Source organism: Anser cygnoides, chromosome 4 (assembly GCF_040182565.1).
Source record: "Anser cygnoides isolate HZ-2024a breed goose chromosome 4, Taihu_goose_T2T_genome, whole genome shotgun sequence".
Taxonomy (NCBI): domain Eukaryota; kingdom Metazoa; phylum Chordata; class Aves; order Anseriformes; family Anatidae; genus Anser; species Anser cygnoides.
In genome coordinates, this window is record NC_089876.1 from 34,514,870 (window position 1) to 34,527,756 (window position 12,887).

A 12,887-nucleotide genomic window follows, 5' to 3' on the forward strand; every position below is an offset into this window, starting at 1 on the left:
TATATTAAACTGGTACAGATGCTTCAGAACAGCCTTGTCTAGAACTGAAGAGTTGGAAAATAGTTGAAAGGGAGATATCAGGCAGGCCAAACCAGCCTCCCTTTTCCTCTGAACCCCTCCTTCACATTCTGGGGACGGCAGGACCCAAAGTGATCTGATGGTGTGGAGTGGTGTCTGGTGCCCAGGGCTGGCTTGTGCTGGGGGAGAAGGGCTGAAGGTGGCCTGAGGAGCAGGGCTCCCAGCAGAGCTGGTTGGAAGCTCCAGTGTTACCCAATGTATGTAGGCAGGTACACCAGCGTGACGGTGATGTACAATCTGATGGGACTGGAGGCTTCCAACGTGCAAGGAGAGTGAAATGGGGAGTTGGGAGCTACTGGGAGGAGGAAAAGTGCTAGAGGAAAGGAAAGGGAAAAACTCTGTGGAAACAAGTAAGCTATAGAGTTGTGAGGATTGGTTGGAGAGAGAGAAATGGGCTTTGAACTTCAAGAACAGAGGCAGAAATTAAGAAGTGGGGAAAGGAAACCTAGCTGTGGAGCAGATGGCTGGGAGCCATGGTGAGATACAAGTGAAAAGTAATCCAGAGGACAGAGCTTGGCATGAGTTGCTGAGGAAAGATTTAGAAACAGGCTAGAAACCTGCGACTGAAATCAGAGGATGGGAAAGGAACAGGGTGGGGACAAAGGATGAGGAGATGAGACAGGCTGGGGGTGGAGGGTGGATCAAAGAAGAGAAAGGAAGACATGTCTGTGCCTATTTCAGTGTCCTTGTAGTTTTCATTCTTGGGTCCCGGGAGGATTACAGAGCCTTTCCATTCATCTGCTGTCGAAAGACTCTGAAATACACTGCTGACACGCGTATGCTGACCCCCGCTACTGTTGCTCACTACAGCGGGGGACAACCTTTTAATGTCATAGAGTAATCTGTGGCGAAGCCAGCGGGCCTAGCTTTCTCTGCATTATCAGCTGATAACTCACTGAGGGTGTCAGTAGAGAACTTGTGAGTTTAGGTTGAGGCAGATTACCAACATTAACAGACCAGGCTTCAGATAAAAGATTCAGAGTGGTAGTGGCACCTGTAATTCCTACTTTTCACCCCTGAGTCTTTGTTGCATGGAGTTTGCACCTTCAGTGTTCTTTTAAAGGTAGGGCTAGGTTTTCTTGCTTGTATTTACAGCATTACAGAGATCTGCAGCGTTTTCCCAAATGCCATCCGAAGTAAGAAATGAATGGAATTCATGGCTGGCAGCTGAACAAGGCAGAGCTGGTAGCTGGCCACAGTAATGTTGGAGCAAACTTCCTGTTTAGCATTCACTGGTGGTTCTTCGAGCAGGTAATACAGCTTCTACAGAGGAAAAACAACATAAAACCAGTAAAGTAGGAGGAGGTCCTTCTCCTGCCACTTCCCAGATTATCTGCTGTGTCTGTAAGTAGCAGAATCTTTACAGGGTATTCAATTAGGCCCTTTGATTTGAAGAAGGACAATCCATTTGCACATCTATTTACTATCACTGGGATAAGAACTATGTAGCAAAGTTTAAACCTCTTTTTTCAGGCTGCTTTCAAAGATAGCCATATTTTCACAAGTTTTCCATCAAGTGTTTGATGGAAGATTGCATTCAGTAAAGCTCAATTCATTCTCTAATATTTCCCGAGGGAAAAATGAATGTAACGTAAATAGTGATTCTCATGTAATACCTATCACTTCTGAATACAAGAGGAGAGATCACTGAGCAATTTAACCTCCCAGATGCTTGGAAGTTAATTATTGTGGGTCAGGTTTGAGATAATAGCCTGGACAGTATTGGGAAAGTCATTTTTTTGGCAGATAACAAATTCTGTTTTGGCATGTGGACAGAAGATTACAGTTTTTTAAGCTGCCACGAAGAAATGCTGTGAGTGTCTCTCCAAGAAACAAACAAGATTTCACAAGAGCCAGTTGGCTTAAGTTGCTCGTACAGTACTTGTAACTTCAGATATTGTAAGAGGTGTAGGTTCATGTGCAGTAGAGGTATACATACAGATGTATAGGAATGATTTTATAGCAAGGAGAAGGGAGAATTCCAGAAAGCTCTTCACCTAAGATTGCTATTGCATGGCTGGATGAATTGGGGTGTGGTGAAATGGTAATTCTTATGTCCACCCCAGCACTAATGCTTCCTCAAATTCGTTCAGAATAGGTCTCCCTTGCTAGAACTAAAAGCTAATGCAGCACAAGAGACTGCATAATTTCTTTGCACTTCTAAGAGTATTTCCAGGGCCTGTCTCTCTTTCCACACGTACTAGTATGCTAGTATTCTGAACTGTATTTGCAATAGTTTTAATGTGTTGACAGTGCTGCTGGAGCTGTGTTTGTGTTCTGCATGTGATGCTTGGTCTGTGACCTGCTGCTACATGGCATTATGCTCTGGGGAGCCCTTCACAGGGGCCTAGGTTTGGGGATCCATGGAAACAGTCCTGAAACAAAGAGAAAACAAACTGGAAAGCTGTTGTGACATTCCTTCTGGAATACTATCAGCTAGTACAGATTGTTACCAAGAGAGTGATTTGGGGTTTTGTTTTCTTTATTCTTGCTATTTTCTACCTGCCAGCTAATAAGTTCTACAGTAATAATGCAGAGCAAGATTTCAGTTGAACAACTGGTAGAAACTAAATCCATGATACAGTAAAATAACATTTATTATTTTGTAACATATCGCTGATCTCATCTCTCCTTGCCCTCAAATGTGAAATGATGAAAGCTGCATAATGTGGTAACTCCTGTTCCTTGGGAATAGTCTGTCTTTGCTGTATTCCTCTGTTAATTTAGTTTGATTTTCTCCTATAACATACCAGTGAATGGAAAGAATATTTTCCCCACCTCCACCTATATTTTTATATCCTGTAGATAACTTGGCATTCTGCATAATTAGCCCAGATGGAATTTTTGAGTTTTATGAACCTTACAAGACAGGAACCTCAGTTAAAAGGGGAAAAAGAATTTGCAGTAGATTTTCCACTATTTCCTGATCACTTGCTGGGCAGTATGACACTATGAGGTAGACATTTTCTCAGAGTAGTCTATAGTTGGTGTGGAAATCTTTATAGTGAAAATCCTTACAATGGTCCCAAGTATGGTCCAATTGTTGCAACGGGCTCTAGGTGGTCCTGCTTGAGCAGCGTGGTTGGACCAGATGACCTCCAGAGGTCTTTTCCAACCTCAACTGTTCTGTGTTTATGTGAAGATCCACTTCTTAAATGTTTGTATGTTTTATTCAAATGTGTTTCTTAAATGCAGAAACAAGCAAAAGCCCAGACAGTTGCTGTATTTCTGTACTTGCCTTACAAGCACTGATTTTCCCCTGCTATAGAGAAAAAGATCTCCCTATAATGTCTTATGGCTCCAAGCATTTCAGTGCAGCAAGCAGCTTCTCTGCCCTGTAGTGATAGAATGAAGCTAAAACACGTCTGAGTCATAAGCAGAGATAAGTTTCTTTGGGACAACTCGCAGGACTACTAACTTAATGTAAAGGTCTTTAAACTGCCTTCACCCATAGCCCATGCTGGGGCACCACTGTCCTGGAGGTAGGACAGCGGGACCAGAGACCTTTCAGCCACTGACCTTCCAGTGGCATCGGGTTAGGAGTGATACATAAATGATGATCTTATGGTTGTAATGCAGTCCTGCGAGAAAGAGGTGTTTTTATGATTGTTCCCATTCAGGAGTATCTCACAGTAATAAATTTGGATTTCCTTGAAATCCAACATTAACTCAAATTCTTTGAGGCCATCATGTTTGATTTCAGGGTATTTTTTAAAACTGTATTTTTTTTCCTATGTAGTTTCAATCTTGACTTTATATTGACATTGTTTATTTTCTTAGTCCAGAGTAATTTTGCTGATGTGTATGTTCTTATGTTGATTGCTATATGTAATGTGGATACAGAGAAAGAGTAAGAATGCACGTGTTTATATGTACATTAGAATGGTGATTGTACTAATTCTGAACTCTAACCTCCATAATATTTCTACTTAGAACATTATTTCTTATTTCTCATAAGTTGAGGTCACTACTATATCTCTTACATCTGCAACAGCTGTCAGTGCTTCTAGACAGTCTAGTTCTTTTTCCAAGTGCAATCATTTTGGACCATAACAAACTTGATTTACTTCCAATTTAAGCCTCATCGGTTTGTTAGTCCTCTTATCTTCAGCCATCCTGGCCTGTCGTGTTTCCAACATCAACCATTTGTAAAGACAGCCCAAAACAAAGCTCTGGCCGTCTGTGGTCATATTTGGAGTAAGCATATATTCAGAAATCATTACTTTAGAAAGACAAAGTGCCCACTGGTGCTTTATTCTTCTGAAGTACTCTTCTGAACTGGAACAGAGACAGTAAGAGGTTTGTAATAGAAAGGATGTATGAATTCTTTCTGTTGTTTGTATCAGAAAAGAAGATGAAAAGGGAAGATATAAGCCTCTGTTTATAAACAAATATTGATGGATAGTGCCATAAAATCTTCAGAAATGAAAATGAGATACTGAACATGCATAGAAGAAAAAAGTGGCTGTGCATGAGGACTTTCTCAGGCAATTAATAATATGCATTAATACTTAAAATACAGTAACTTTTTGTCATAATCTGCACTTACAAAAGTAGGCGAGCAAAAAATGAGGCTGCTTGCTGCTGTAATTAGTGCATAGAAGAAAAATTCAGTCTGTTGTAAAGACACTTGTGGCTATATGCTTCCATCATACAAAGCAGATGAAGCATGCGGTTAAGTTCCTGAGAATGGGGATGTTGACCCAGAAAATAACTATCAGCTGTTGATGGTGAAAGAGTTAAGCACTCTGGGGAATAAGTTGCTACTGAATTCTTAAACACATGCTCAGACTTTGAAGGAAATAATTATATTTAAGAAGTATTTTTTTTTCCCATGTGTGTTACTTTAAGCATGAACAATTCACTAGAAGATGAAGGCAGTTACTGTATTTCTCCTATCCAGGTATCTGTCTGGACTGCCTGAACGAAGCCATTCTCTCACATTAAGGCTATCTTCCGCTTACAGGGAGCACTCCGGTGGATTTACTCAGGGGCCATCCACACCACACATTTTGTCTTTTTTTTTCTAAGCTAGGGGAGACATCGGGAGCAGAGAACTGTAGAGAAGAAGAAGTAGGGTGACAGTGAGAGGGAGGGAGAGGGAAGGAACAAGAGAGCAAGTGAGGGAGCCTGAGTGCTCTTTCCCCTTTCTGATCTTAACACAACTTTTTTCTTCACACAACACCCAAACTACAAAATGCCGTTCTCTCACTTTGCAAGCTCCTCTTCCCTCAGGGCTATTTGGAGGAAAAAACAGCGTTACTTAATGCTAAGGAATAATGAAGAGAGACTGAATTAAAAGAACTGTGACCAGAGAAATCCAGCTATATCTCATCTGGATGTAAGATTTCTTATCACAGCATTCTTGAGATTCAGGAGAGGGTGTGTTGTGTAGCACTGACGTATATTGATGATTGGAGAGCATGAGGCTCATCCAAACGGAGGCACTGCACAAGCCCAGACAATGTGTAGGCTACCACCTGCTCCGAACAAGACCTGCTGCGGTGTTACTGGGGGTCTGGCAGCTCCTCCAGTCCTATAAACCTAGCGTAACACTGAAGTCGAGGTTGCTTACAGAAGATTTGGCCATGAGTGGCAAGCTCTGGAGGGCTGTTGCCTTTGACAAACGAATGCCTGAGTGGGCGGCATTCAGCTTTGGTAGTGCCAGCAAAGTGAGAGGGAGTTTTTCCACTGCTGGCTGAGTGCTAGACAACACAGGAAAATTTCAAAGGAGACACAGCTTATCTTGCTCCTTTTGGCTAATCGTTACTTGGATGTGTACCAAAGAGAGGGATTGTGAAGCCAAGAAACCCAGAGAGCCGGGAACTGCTGTGATGGACTGACAGCCTGGGGCTGGTGCTCCTTTTCTAATACCTGGAAGCATTTCCTGCCTGCTGTGTTGACACAAACCACCTGATGTTATGTCTTAGTGGGGGGAACATAGATGAGCGGAGGTGTTCATCTGTGCCTTTGCTTTCCAGGAGTTTTAACTCTCTTTTCAAAAATCAGGGTGGGCTTATTTTTAATTATTTTAATTCCATGGTAAATCAGGTCTTCTGCAGGTTAATTTACCGTGCCTTTCAAACACCATCTTGTGTGGGTTTCTGTGGGGACACAGTCCTAGCAGGCTGAAGGACACGTGGCTGAAGCAACTTCCATGAAAGAGGATTGAAATTTCTTAGGGCTGTGGTATGACAGGATCTGCTGGAAAGTCTGGGAAAGTTGTAGACGTGAGTCTTGCACTTCGGATTAAAAATTAAAAACTAGAGCAATAAAAGTGATGGAGTTTGTTACCCCCCATTTGAAATACCTCAAAAATTACTCTTCTTTTTTTTTTCTGTAACTAGGCTAACAATACAATTTAGTTGTTCTTTCTTTTTTTTTTTTTTTTAGGTGTTCTGAGTATGATGCTATTGAGGGTCTCAAGAAAATGTAAGCATTGTGTACTGAATAAAGGCAATGTTTGGACATACACATGGCCCACGGTTATCTACCATCAGAATGGGCTGTCTGTCCCATTTATGAAGTGCCTTGTGTTCCGTATGAGCCAAAACCATGAGGGCAGCACCGGATAAAACAGGTTTGTCTCTCTAAGGGGTAAGCTATTAAAAAGCTAGCTGCATATGAAACAATGCAAGGCAAACACAAAAAGGTAGGTAATTTAGATAAATGGAACGGGTTACAGAATAGGTTTTTAAGATTTATTTTGGAATGTAGAAGGAAGGTAGGGTTCAAGGCATTCTAACATGGAATATGTTTTAAGCAGGCCAGGAGAATGAGAATGAATGGGGTTGAAAACAGGGATAATTAATGGCTTGGGTGGAGGGGAAGTAGCTCTATGGGTGTAATTCTGCACAAGATCTGAGTTGAGGAAGGGTGGTGGTGGGGGTAATGTGATCGAGGCCACAAGAAAGGAAAATGCTACTGCCAAAATTGTTTTAGTCAATGTTAAGAGAAATGTTAATGACCATATCGCAAGGTTGGAGTGCAGAAGAAATAAGTATGGAGAAAATAAAAATTGGTATGTTCTCCATTAGAAAGTGTGAAATGAAAAAATATATAAAAGAGAGACAGATCTTGAGGTGAGTGGAAATACCTGAGAGAATATGATCTTCCGTTTAGCTTGTCTTTTATTTTGAGACCCTACAGATAGAAGGTCCAGTGACAAGCTTCCAAAGAGCTCTTAAGCTCTGTAATTTTACTGGTAGCCACTTACAGCTGCACAAATTGTTAAAAGGATAATTTGGTAATTTGAGCTGATTAAAGAAAATCCATCCTGCCACCACTGGGTTGGGCCCCACCACGGGGACCAGGGCTCGGAAGAATCTGAAAAATATCAGGGCCCTGTCTTGTGAGATGTGCATTTGGGCTTCCAGCCAGCCAAGGCAGCGCTGCTCCAGGGTACAGGGATGTCCCTCTTGCCAAACGAAGGAGTGCTGGCCGACGAGGTGCTGAAATGTGATTTCCCAGGGCAGTGCTCAGAGCTGCGTGAGGGCTATGAAAGGCCTGCTCTGTGTGTAGGTGGAGGCTGAGTGTCAGGAATGGCTAAGTGAATCCAGGAATGTTCAGACTTTAGAAAAGTGGTTTTGTTGGGTTGGGTTTTTGTTTGGTTGGCTGGTTGTTTGAACTTCTTACAGGCTTAAGAATAATGTTTCTTTCCCCTTTCCCTTCACCTGTGTGAACAACTCTCCCTTCTGAGAAAGAGACAAGGACTTGGGAAGAATTTATAGAGCAAGGACACAAAATGTCCTGATTACAGCTTCTCTTGTAAAAGAAGAGCAGGAGGAAACCAGGAGCATCTCTGCAATTGGTTTGACCATCTAAAACTCTCAGGTACAGTGATAACATTTGGATTTCAGGGAGAAATGGCAGAAAGCGTCAGAAGCAGACAGGCAGCAAGAAGCAAGACCTGGAGAACACAAGGAGAGGGGGGATGCCTATGAGCAATGGGGCTGAAATCCCCACGCGTGGACAGAATGAGGGCAGGCGCGTGATGCTTGGCTGTGCCCGCGGTGCTGCGAGGGGCGGCTGGCTGACACAGGGGTGAACCTGTGCCAGCCCCGGGCTGGGACGCGCCGTGCTCTGCACGCTCCATCCATCATGATTAAGCCTCTGGAGTGAGGGTGTGGGAAGCAGCGTAATTGTCACCAATTCTGGTAAAGAATTACGATTTACGGCTTGCGAAGGGTCAGAGTTGGGACAGGAAGCTGACCAGCAACGAAATTACTTTAAATACGTGCTAGCAAAAAAACAACATTACAAATGGCGTGTGCAGGACAGCGGGTGTTGCTTTTGTGTTTGTTTCCCAGCGCAGGTTGCGGTATGTTGGCTCTGTGCAATGAAAAGGCCGGTGTAGCTGTCTGGGTTGGCGTTGTCCAGGGCTGCCTGTGCTGCCATAGAGGTGGGAGAGCGTGCCAAGGTGCAAGCAGGACTGCCCTGCTGCTGGACAGGAGACCGAGGGTGCAAAGCAGGGGTCTCGAAACAAAGCTCTGCATCCTCCCAGGTGTGTGCCGTGGTGGTGCCAGCCTCAGGCACAAAACACACACTCGAGGGGTTCGTGCTTTACAAACTAAGTGCTCAGTTGGTGTAGAAACACTGGTCCGGCAGCTGGCGGGCCCGTGCCAGGGTTTTGTCGTGCTGCCCTTTTCGATCCGCTTTCTGCCGGTGAAGGGGCACGGAACCAGCTTCGCCCCGGTAAGTGCCCCCGAGCGGGGCGGCGGCTCCCAGGTGGCTTCCGCGGCTCGGCCCGTGTCCTGTCACGCTGCCATCGAAGCCAGCGAGGCCACTGCCTCTCCCAGCGGCCCACCAACCCCTGCCCCGTGCCGGGGGCCCTCAGCGGCCCGGCCCCGGCCCCAGGCCGCCCGCCGCCCCTCCCCGGCCCCGCGACACCCCTCCCCGGGGCGGGGCGGCCGGGCCCGGGGCCGGGGCCGGGGCCGACGCCGGGGGAAGCCCGGGCCCTCCTCCCTGCCTCCCTGGGCGTCCCGGCCGGCCGGCAGCGGCGTTGCGCAGCTCTCGGGGCGGGCGGCGAGGCGAGGCTGGACGGCCGCGGCAGGGGACGAGGCCGCCCGGGCCGGCGGGGAGCCGCCGGGGCCCGGCGCATGGCGGCGGGGGCGGCCGGGAGCATCACCACGCTGCCGGCGCTGCCCGACGACGGCGGCGGCGGCGCCTTCCCCCCCGGGCACTTCAAGGACCCCAAGCGGCTGTACTGCAAGAACGGCGGCTTCTTCCTCCGCATCAACCCCGACGGCAGGGTGGACGGCGTCCGGGAGAAGAGCGACCCGCACAGTGAGTGCCCGTGCCCGAGCCGCCCCGACCGGGGGGCTGCTGGGGAGCCGGGAGCCGGGAGCCTCCGTGCTTTTGGAGGCTGTGCAGTGGGCACGGGGGTCCCGCCTCCCCCGCCCTGCCGCGGGGAGCGTGCTGGGTGCCTCGGGGTGGGGCGGAGGTGCGGTTCTTCCTGCAGGACCACTCTCGCCGCGCTCCGAGGAGCAGCGGTGTAAGCGTCGCTTCGCACTCGGGGCACCCTTCGGGCTTAAAACACTGCGTGTCGTGACTTTGTTCTTCGCGCCTCCTTCGTAAGGACGCGCAAAACGCAGCTAACCCCCGCGGATTCCGGCAGAAGCACCTCGTCCCCTGGCACCTGGTGTTTGGGGAGGAGGCTCCGAGCAGGGAAGGCAGGCTGCCCGCGGGCTGAGCGGGCGCTGCGGCCGCGGGGCCGTGCCCGGAGCTCGCCTCTGCTTCTGCGCTGCCCGCGGCCCGCTCCCTGGCAGGTGGTCTCGCAGGGAAGCACGGGGCAGGTGGCTGTTAGGGAGATGCCTTTTGCAGGCCACAGGGTATCTTGAAAACATTCAGCACGGACTTTTTTTGTTGATGTAACATCAAGTTTTTGAAATGCATGTTGGCTTCAAAGCAGGTGCAAGGGGTTGCTGCTTAGTTGTCTGATTGATTGTCTTAGTGCAGTTCCTGCTTTCAGACAATTTGTTATTTTACAGGGTGGGCGCCGTGACCAGGCAGTGGCCTGCCTGTGGGCTTTTGGCTTAAAGAGCAGGTGAAATGTCTTACTGTGACTCTTGGTCTGTTTCCAACCTGTTCTCTGAGCAATAGATGCACAGGTGGGGCTAAACTCCAAGAGACGAGGAGGAGAATGATGTGTGGAGGTGGATAAAAAGGCAGCAGAAGTTTCTGAGACTCTTCATATTCCTTTCCAGTTAGAACATTGCGCATCTGAAAAAAAAAAAAGGAAAAAAAAAAGCTTTTTGTACAATTCCAAAGAAGTATTGCAACAGACTGTTCCCAAATAACAGTATTGCTAGGTTGGGCTTCAGTCAGAGGCTATTTTACTTTGTGACTCTTTGGTAAAATTGTTTTACGTAAGATGGGATGGATGAAGATATATATGGAACAGTACATGCAGAGGAAGTTACAATCCCTTGTTAGTCTGACTAATATTCTTAGGAAAAGCTAGGAAACTTTCAGATTTCATCCAGCGTGTTTTGCATTTCTGTCTCTCTCAGGTAGTGGTTTAAAGGGAAGTGTTACTTGATGTTGCATGAACAGTAACAAAATATATCTATTTCCAAAAAAAAAAAAAATGCTGTAAACTATTGCACATGGACTTTCCCAATGTTGGTGCCTAAAGCAAGGCATTAATGTACCACATACCAGCCAGTGGTCTGGTCTTCACGCGTACCGGTCAGTTACTGCGCAGGATGAAGTCTGTGCCGGAAAGCACACAGTAATATATTCAGCTTGATTTACCTTTTTGTATTTGGGAAATGTGGAAATTCTTAGAGGAAAGAAGTGTGTTTGGTTTATAAAACAGGTCTTCTTACCACAAGAAGTAGCTATGAGAATTTGCTGGAAATTTGACACAAAGCAAGCCGATGACATGGGTACATGGGAGACTGAAGCTAGGTCTCCAGATGCTGTCAGTGCTCCCAGGTGCTTACCTTGTACAGTGCTCTGCTTTTTGTGGTGAAAAAGGCCAGTAGCCCTGCGTGCTGTTCTGTGCTGCCCTGGCTGGGCCAAGCTGCCCTGAATGTTGTTGTCGTTCTTTTTCATCATAAGGCTTGACCGTGATCATCATCCCCCACCCCCCCCCCCTTTTATTTTTATTGTTCTGCCTGAACAATTCTAGTTTTTTGTTCCTGAGTCTTTCTAATGTGTGTTTTCTTTTCCCATTTAGCCTTATCGATACTAGAGTTTTGAACTGCCTTCTCATGCTGCTTTCCTAGTAGGGAATTATGTTTGAAAATCTTTCTGGTATTGATAATACCTTACTGATTCCATCCTATGCCTTTCCCTTTTAAGTTTCTCTGATTTCCTCTATTTTTTTCCCTGTCATTTCTTTCTGACTCCCATTTTGTATCTCTACCTTTTTCTTCTCTGTTTCTTCACTGTTATCTGCTGATTTGTATTTTTTCCTCTTTCATTGGATGCCTGTCTCTCTTTTTGAAACCCCTTTCTCTTCCTACCCTTTTTCCTGTTTAGTGAATGGTGGCAACAGGTAAAGGAAATCCTGAGTAATTAACAATTGATGTGGCCTCTGCCCTGCTCTGCAGAAAGTCAGCTACTGGGCGCTCTTCAGGTACTCCTTAGTTTTTCACTCTCTGGTCATCTGCAGAAAATGCCTTGTTAAAAAGAACGATTTGTAAGCACGGTACAGCTGGCCACTTCTCCCACCTGGTGGGGCTTGCTTCCAACAGTTGCCTATGTGCACAGGAATGCCACCACACGTGAGCTGCTCCTCTCCTTTTTTCCCTGGCATCAGGCTTTGCAGGGACACTTGCTCGGGGACAGTCCCGCTCCCTCCTCCTTTCCTTGCTATCAGAAAACAGCTTTTTTTTTTTTTTTTCCTGGAAGAAGTCAGTTCTCAGAAGCAGAGAAATTAGTGCTTGGCACGTCAGTGAGGCGTGTTGCTACGACATTACGTTGGTCACATCTCTAGCATCTTGGTTTTAAGTACGTCATTCAATACAAATCTGTACAGTGTTGAACTCTGATCTGGTGAACGCTGCTCTGTGGAAGTCCCTCTGAAATCTTGTGGTATTCCTGGCGGGTCACGTTGGCATGACAGATGGCAAAGAGAAGACGTAAATCTAAGACAATGTGAAAAGACTTTAAAAAAATTAGCAAAGAAAATATACACCTCAAATCATGAAGGCTTTCTAGGTTTAAATAAAAGGTTTTATAAGATGATTTTGAAAAAAAAGAAATGTATTGGGTGCCGAGAATTTGGTTTAGAAAACTAGTTAAAGGACAGTTAGGAGAGATTCTTGTGGTAACTGCTATTACAAAGTAATTATACAAAATAGCATTTGATTAGCACGTCCTCATTTTTACTTTTAAAGGGAACCCTTGTTTTAGAAGGTGAATGACTCTACGTTTCAGACCCAAGTCTAATACTGTAAACAAATTTCCATTATCCATGTCCTTTTTTGCCTCCCCCGTTCTGCCGCAAACACTAAGGACAGCTTGTTCGAAGTATATAGTCTGTTTTATGTCTTGGCATCAAGAGTTTTGACTGTTTTACACTCACCCCATTCACTTGGGTTTATTCATGATTGCGTCGTCAGTGAAACGGAGGAATGGAAGTTTATGCCCTGTGTGCTGGAGGAGAGGAGTCATATGATTCACGCAGCGAAAGAGCAGGACAATACATCTGCGATGGTCGATATTGCCACATCAGATGCATGCTGCGCAGTGACATCAGTGAAGTGCCCCTTTGGACACACCCGAGGGATTTCTGTTGAGTTTTTTTCCCCCAAAGAGGTATGTTTCAGACAAACAGAAAACAGAAGGCACTTCCTTAG

The 12,887-nt window shown here is 45.9% G+C and overlaps 2 protein-coding genes across 19 annotated transcripts in view; both read left to right on the top strand.

The window, feature by feature from the left end:
• The window catches only part of BBS12 (Bardet-Biedl syndrome 12), a 94,257-nt gene that overhangs the window by 64,533 nt on the left and 16,837 nt on the right, over positions 1 to 12,887 (top strand). For 14 of the 17 annotated variants that reach the window (XR_010831437.1, XR_010831449.1, XR_010831442.1 and 11 more), the window contains one exon: positions 6,472 to 7,911. The gene's annotated coding sequence lies outside the window, so the exon portion shown is untranslated. Of the gene's footprint in view, positions 1 to 1,173; positions 1,330 to 6,471; positions 7,912 to 12,887 lie in introns of those variants that run through there. The other 3 variants (XR_010831439.1, XR_010831444.1, XR_010831445.1) reach the window with 3 other exon arrangements.
• Positions 8,998 to 12,887, top strand: part of FGF2 (fibroblast growth factor 2) — a 32,764-nt gene continuing 28,874 nt past the window's right edge. Inside the window, exon 1 of one of the 2 annotated variants that reach the window (XM_048078147.2) lies at positions 8,998 to 9,363. In XM_048078147.2, the coding sequence (XP_047934104.1) occupies positions 9,177 to 9,363 (187 nt within the window). In that variant the 5' untranslated portion in view covers positions 8,998 to 9,176. The remainder of the gene's footprint in view (positions 9,364 to 12,887) is intronic. The other variant, XM_066996670.1, reaches the window with a different exon arrangement.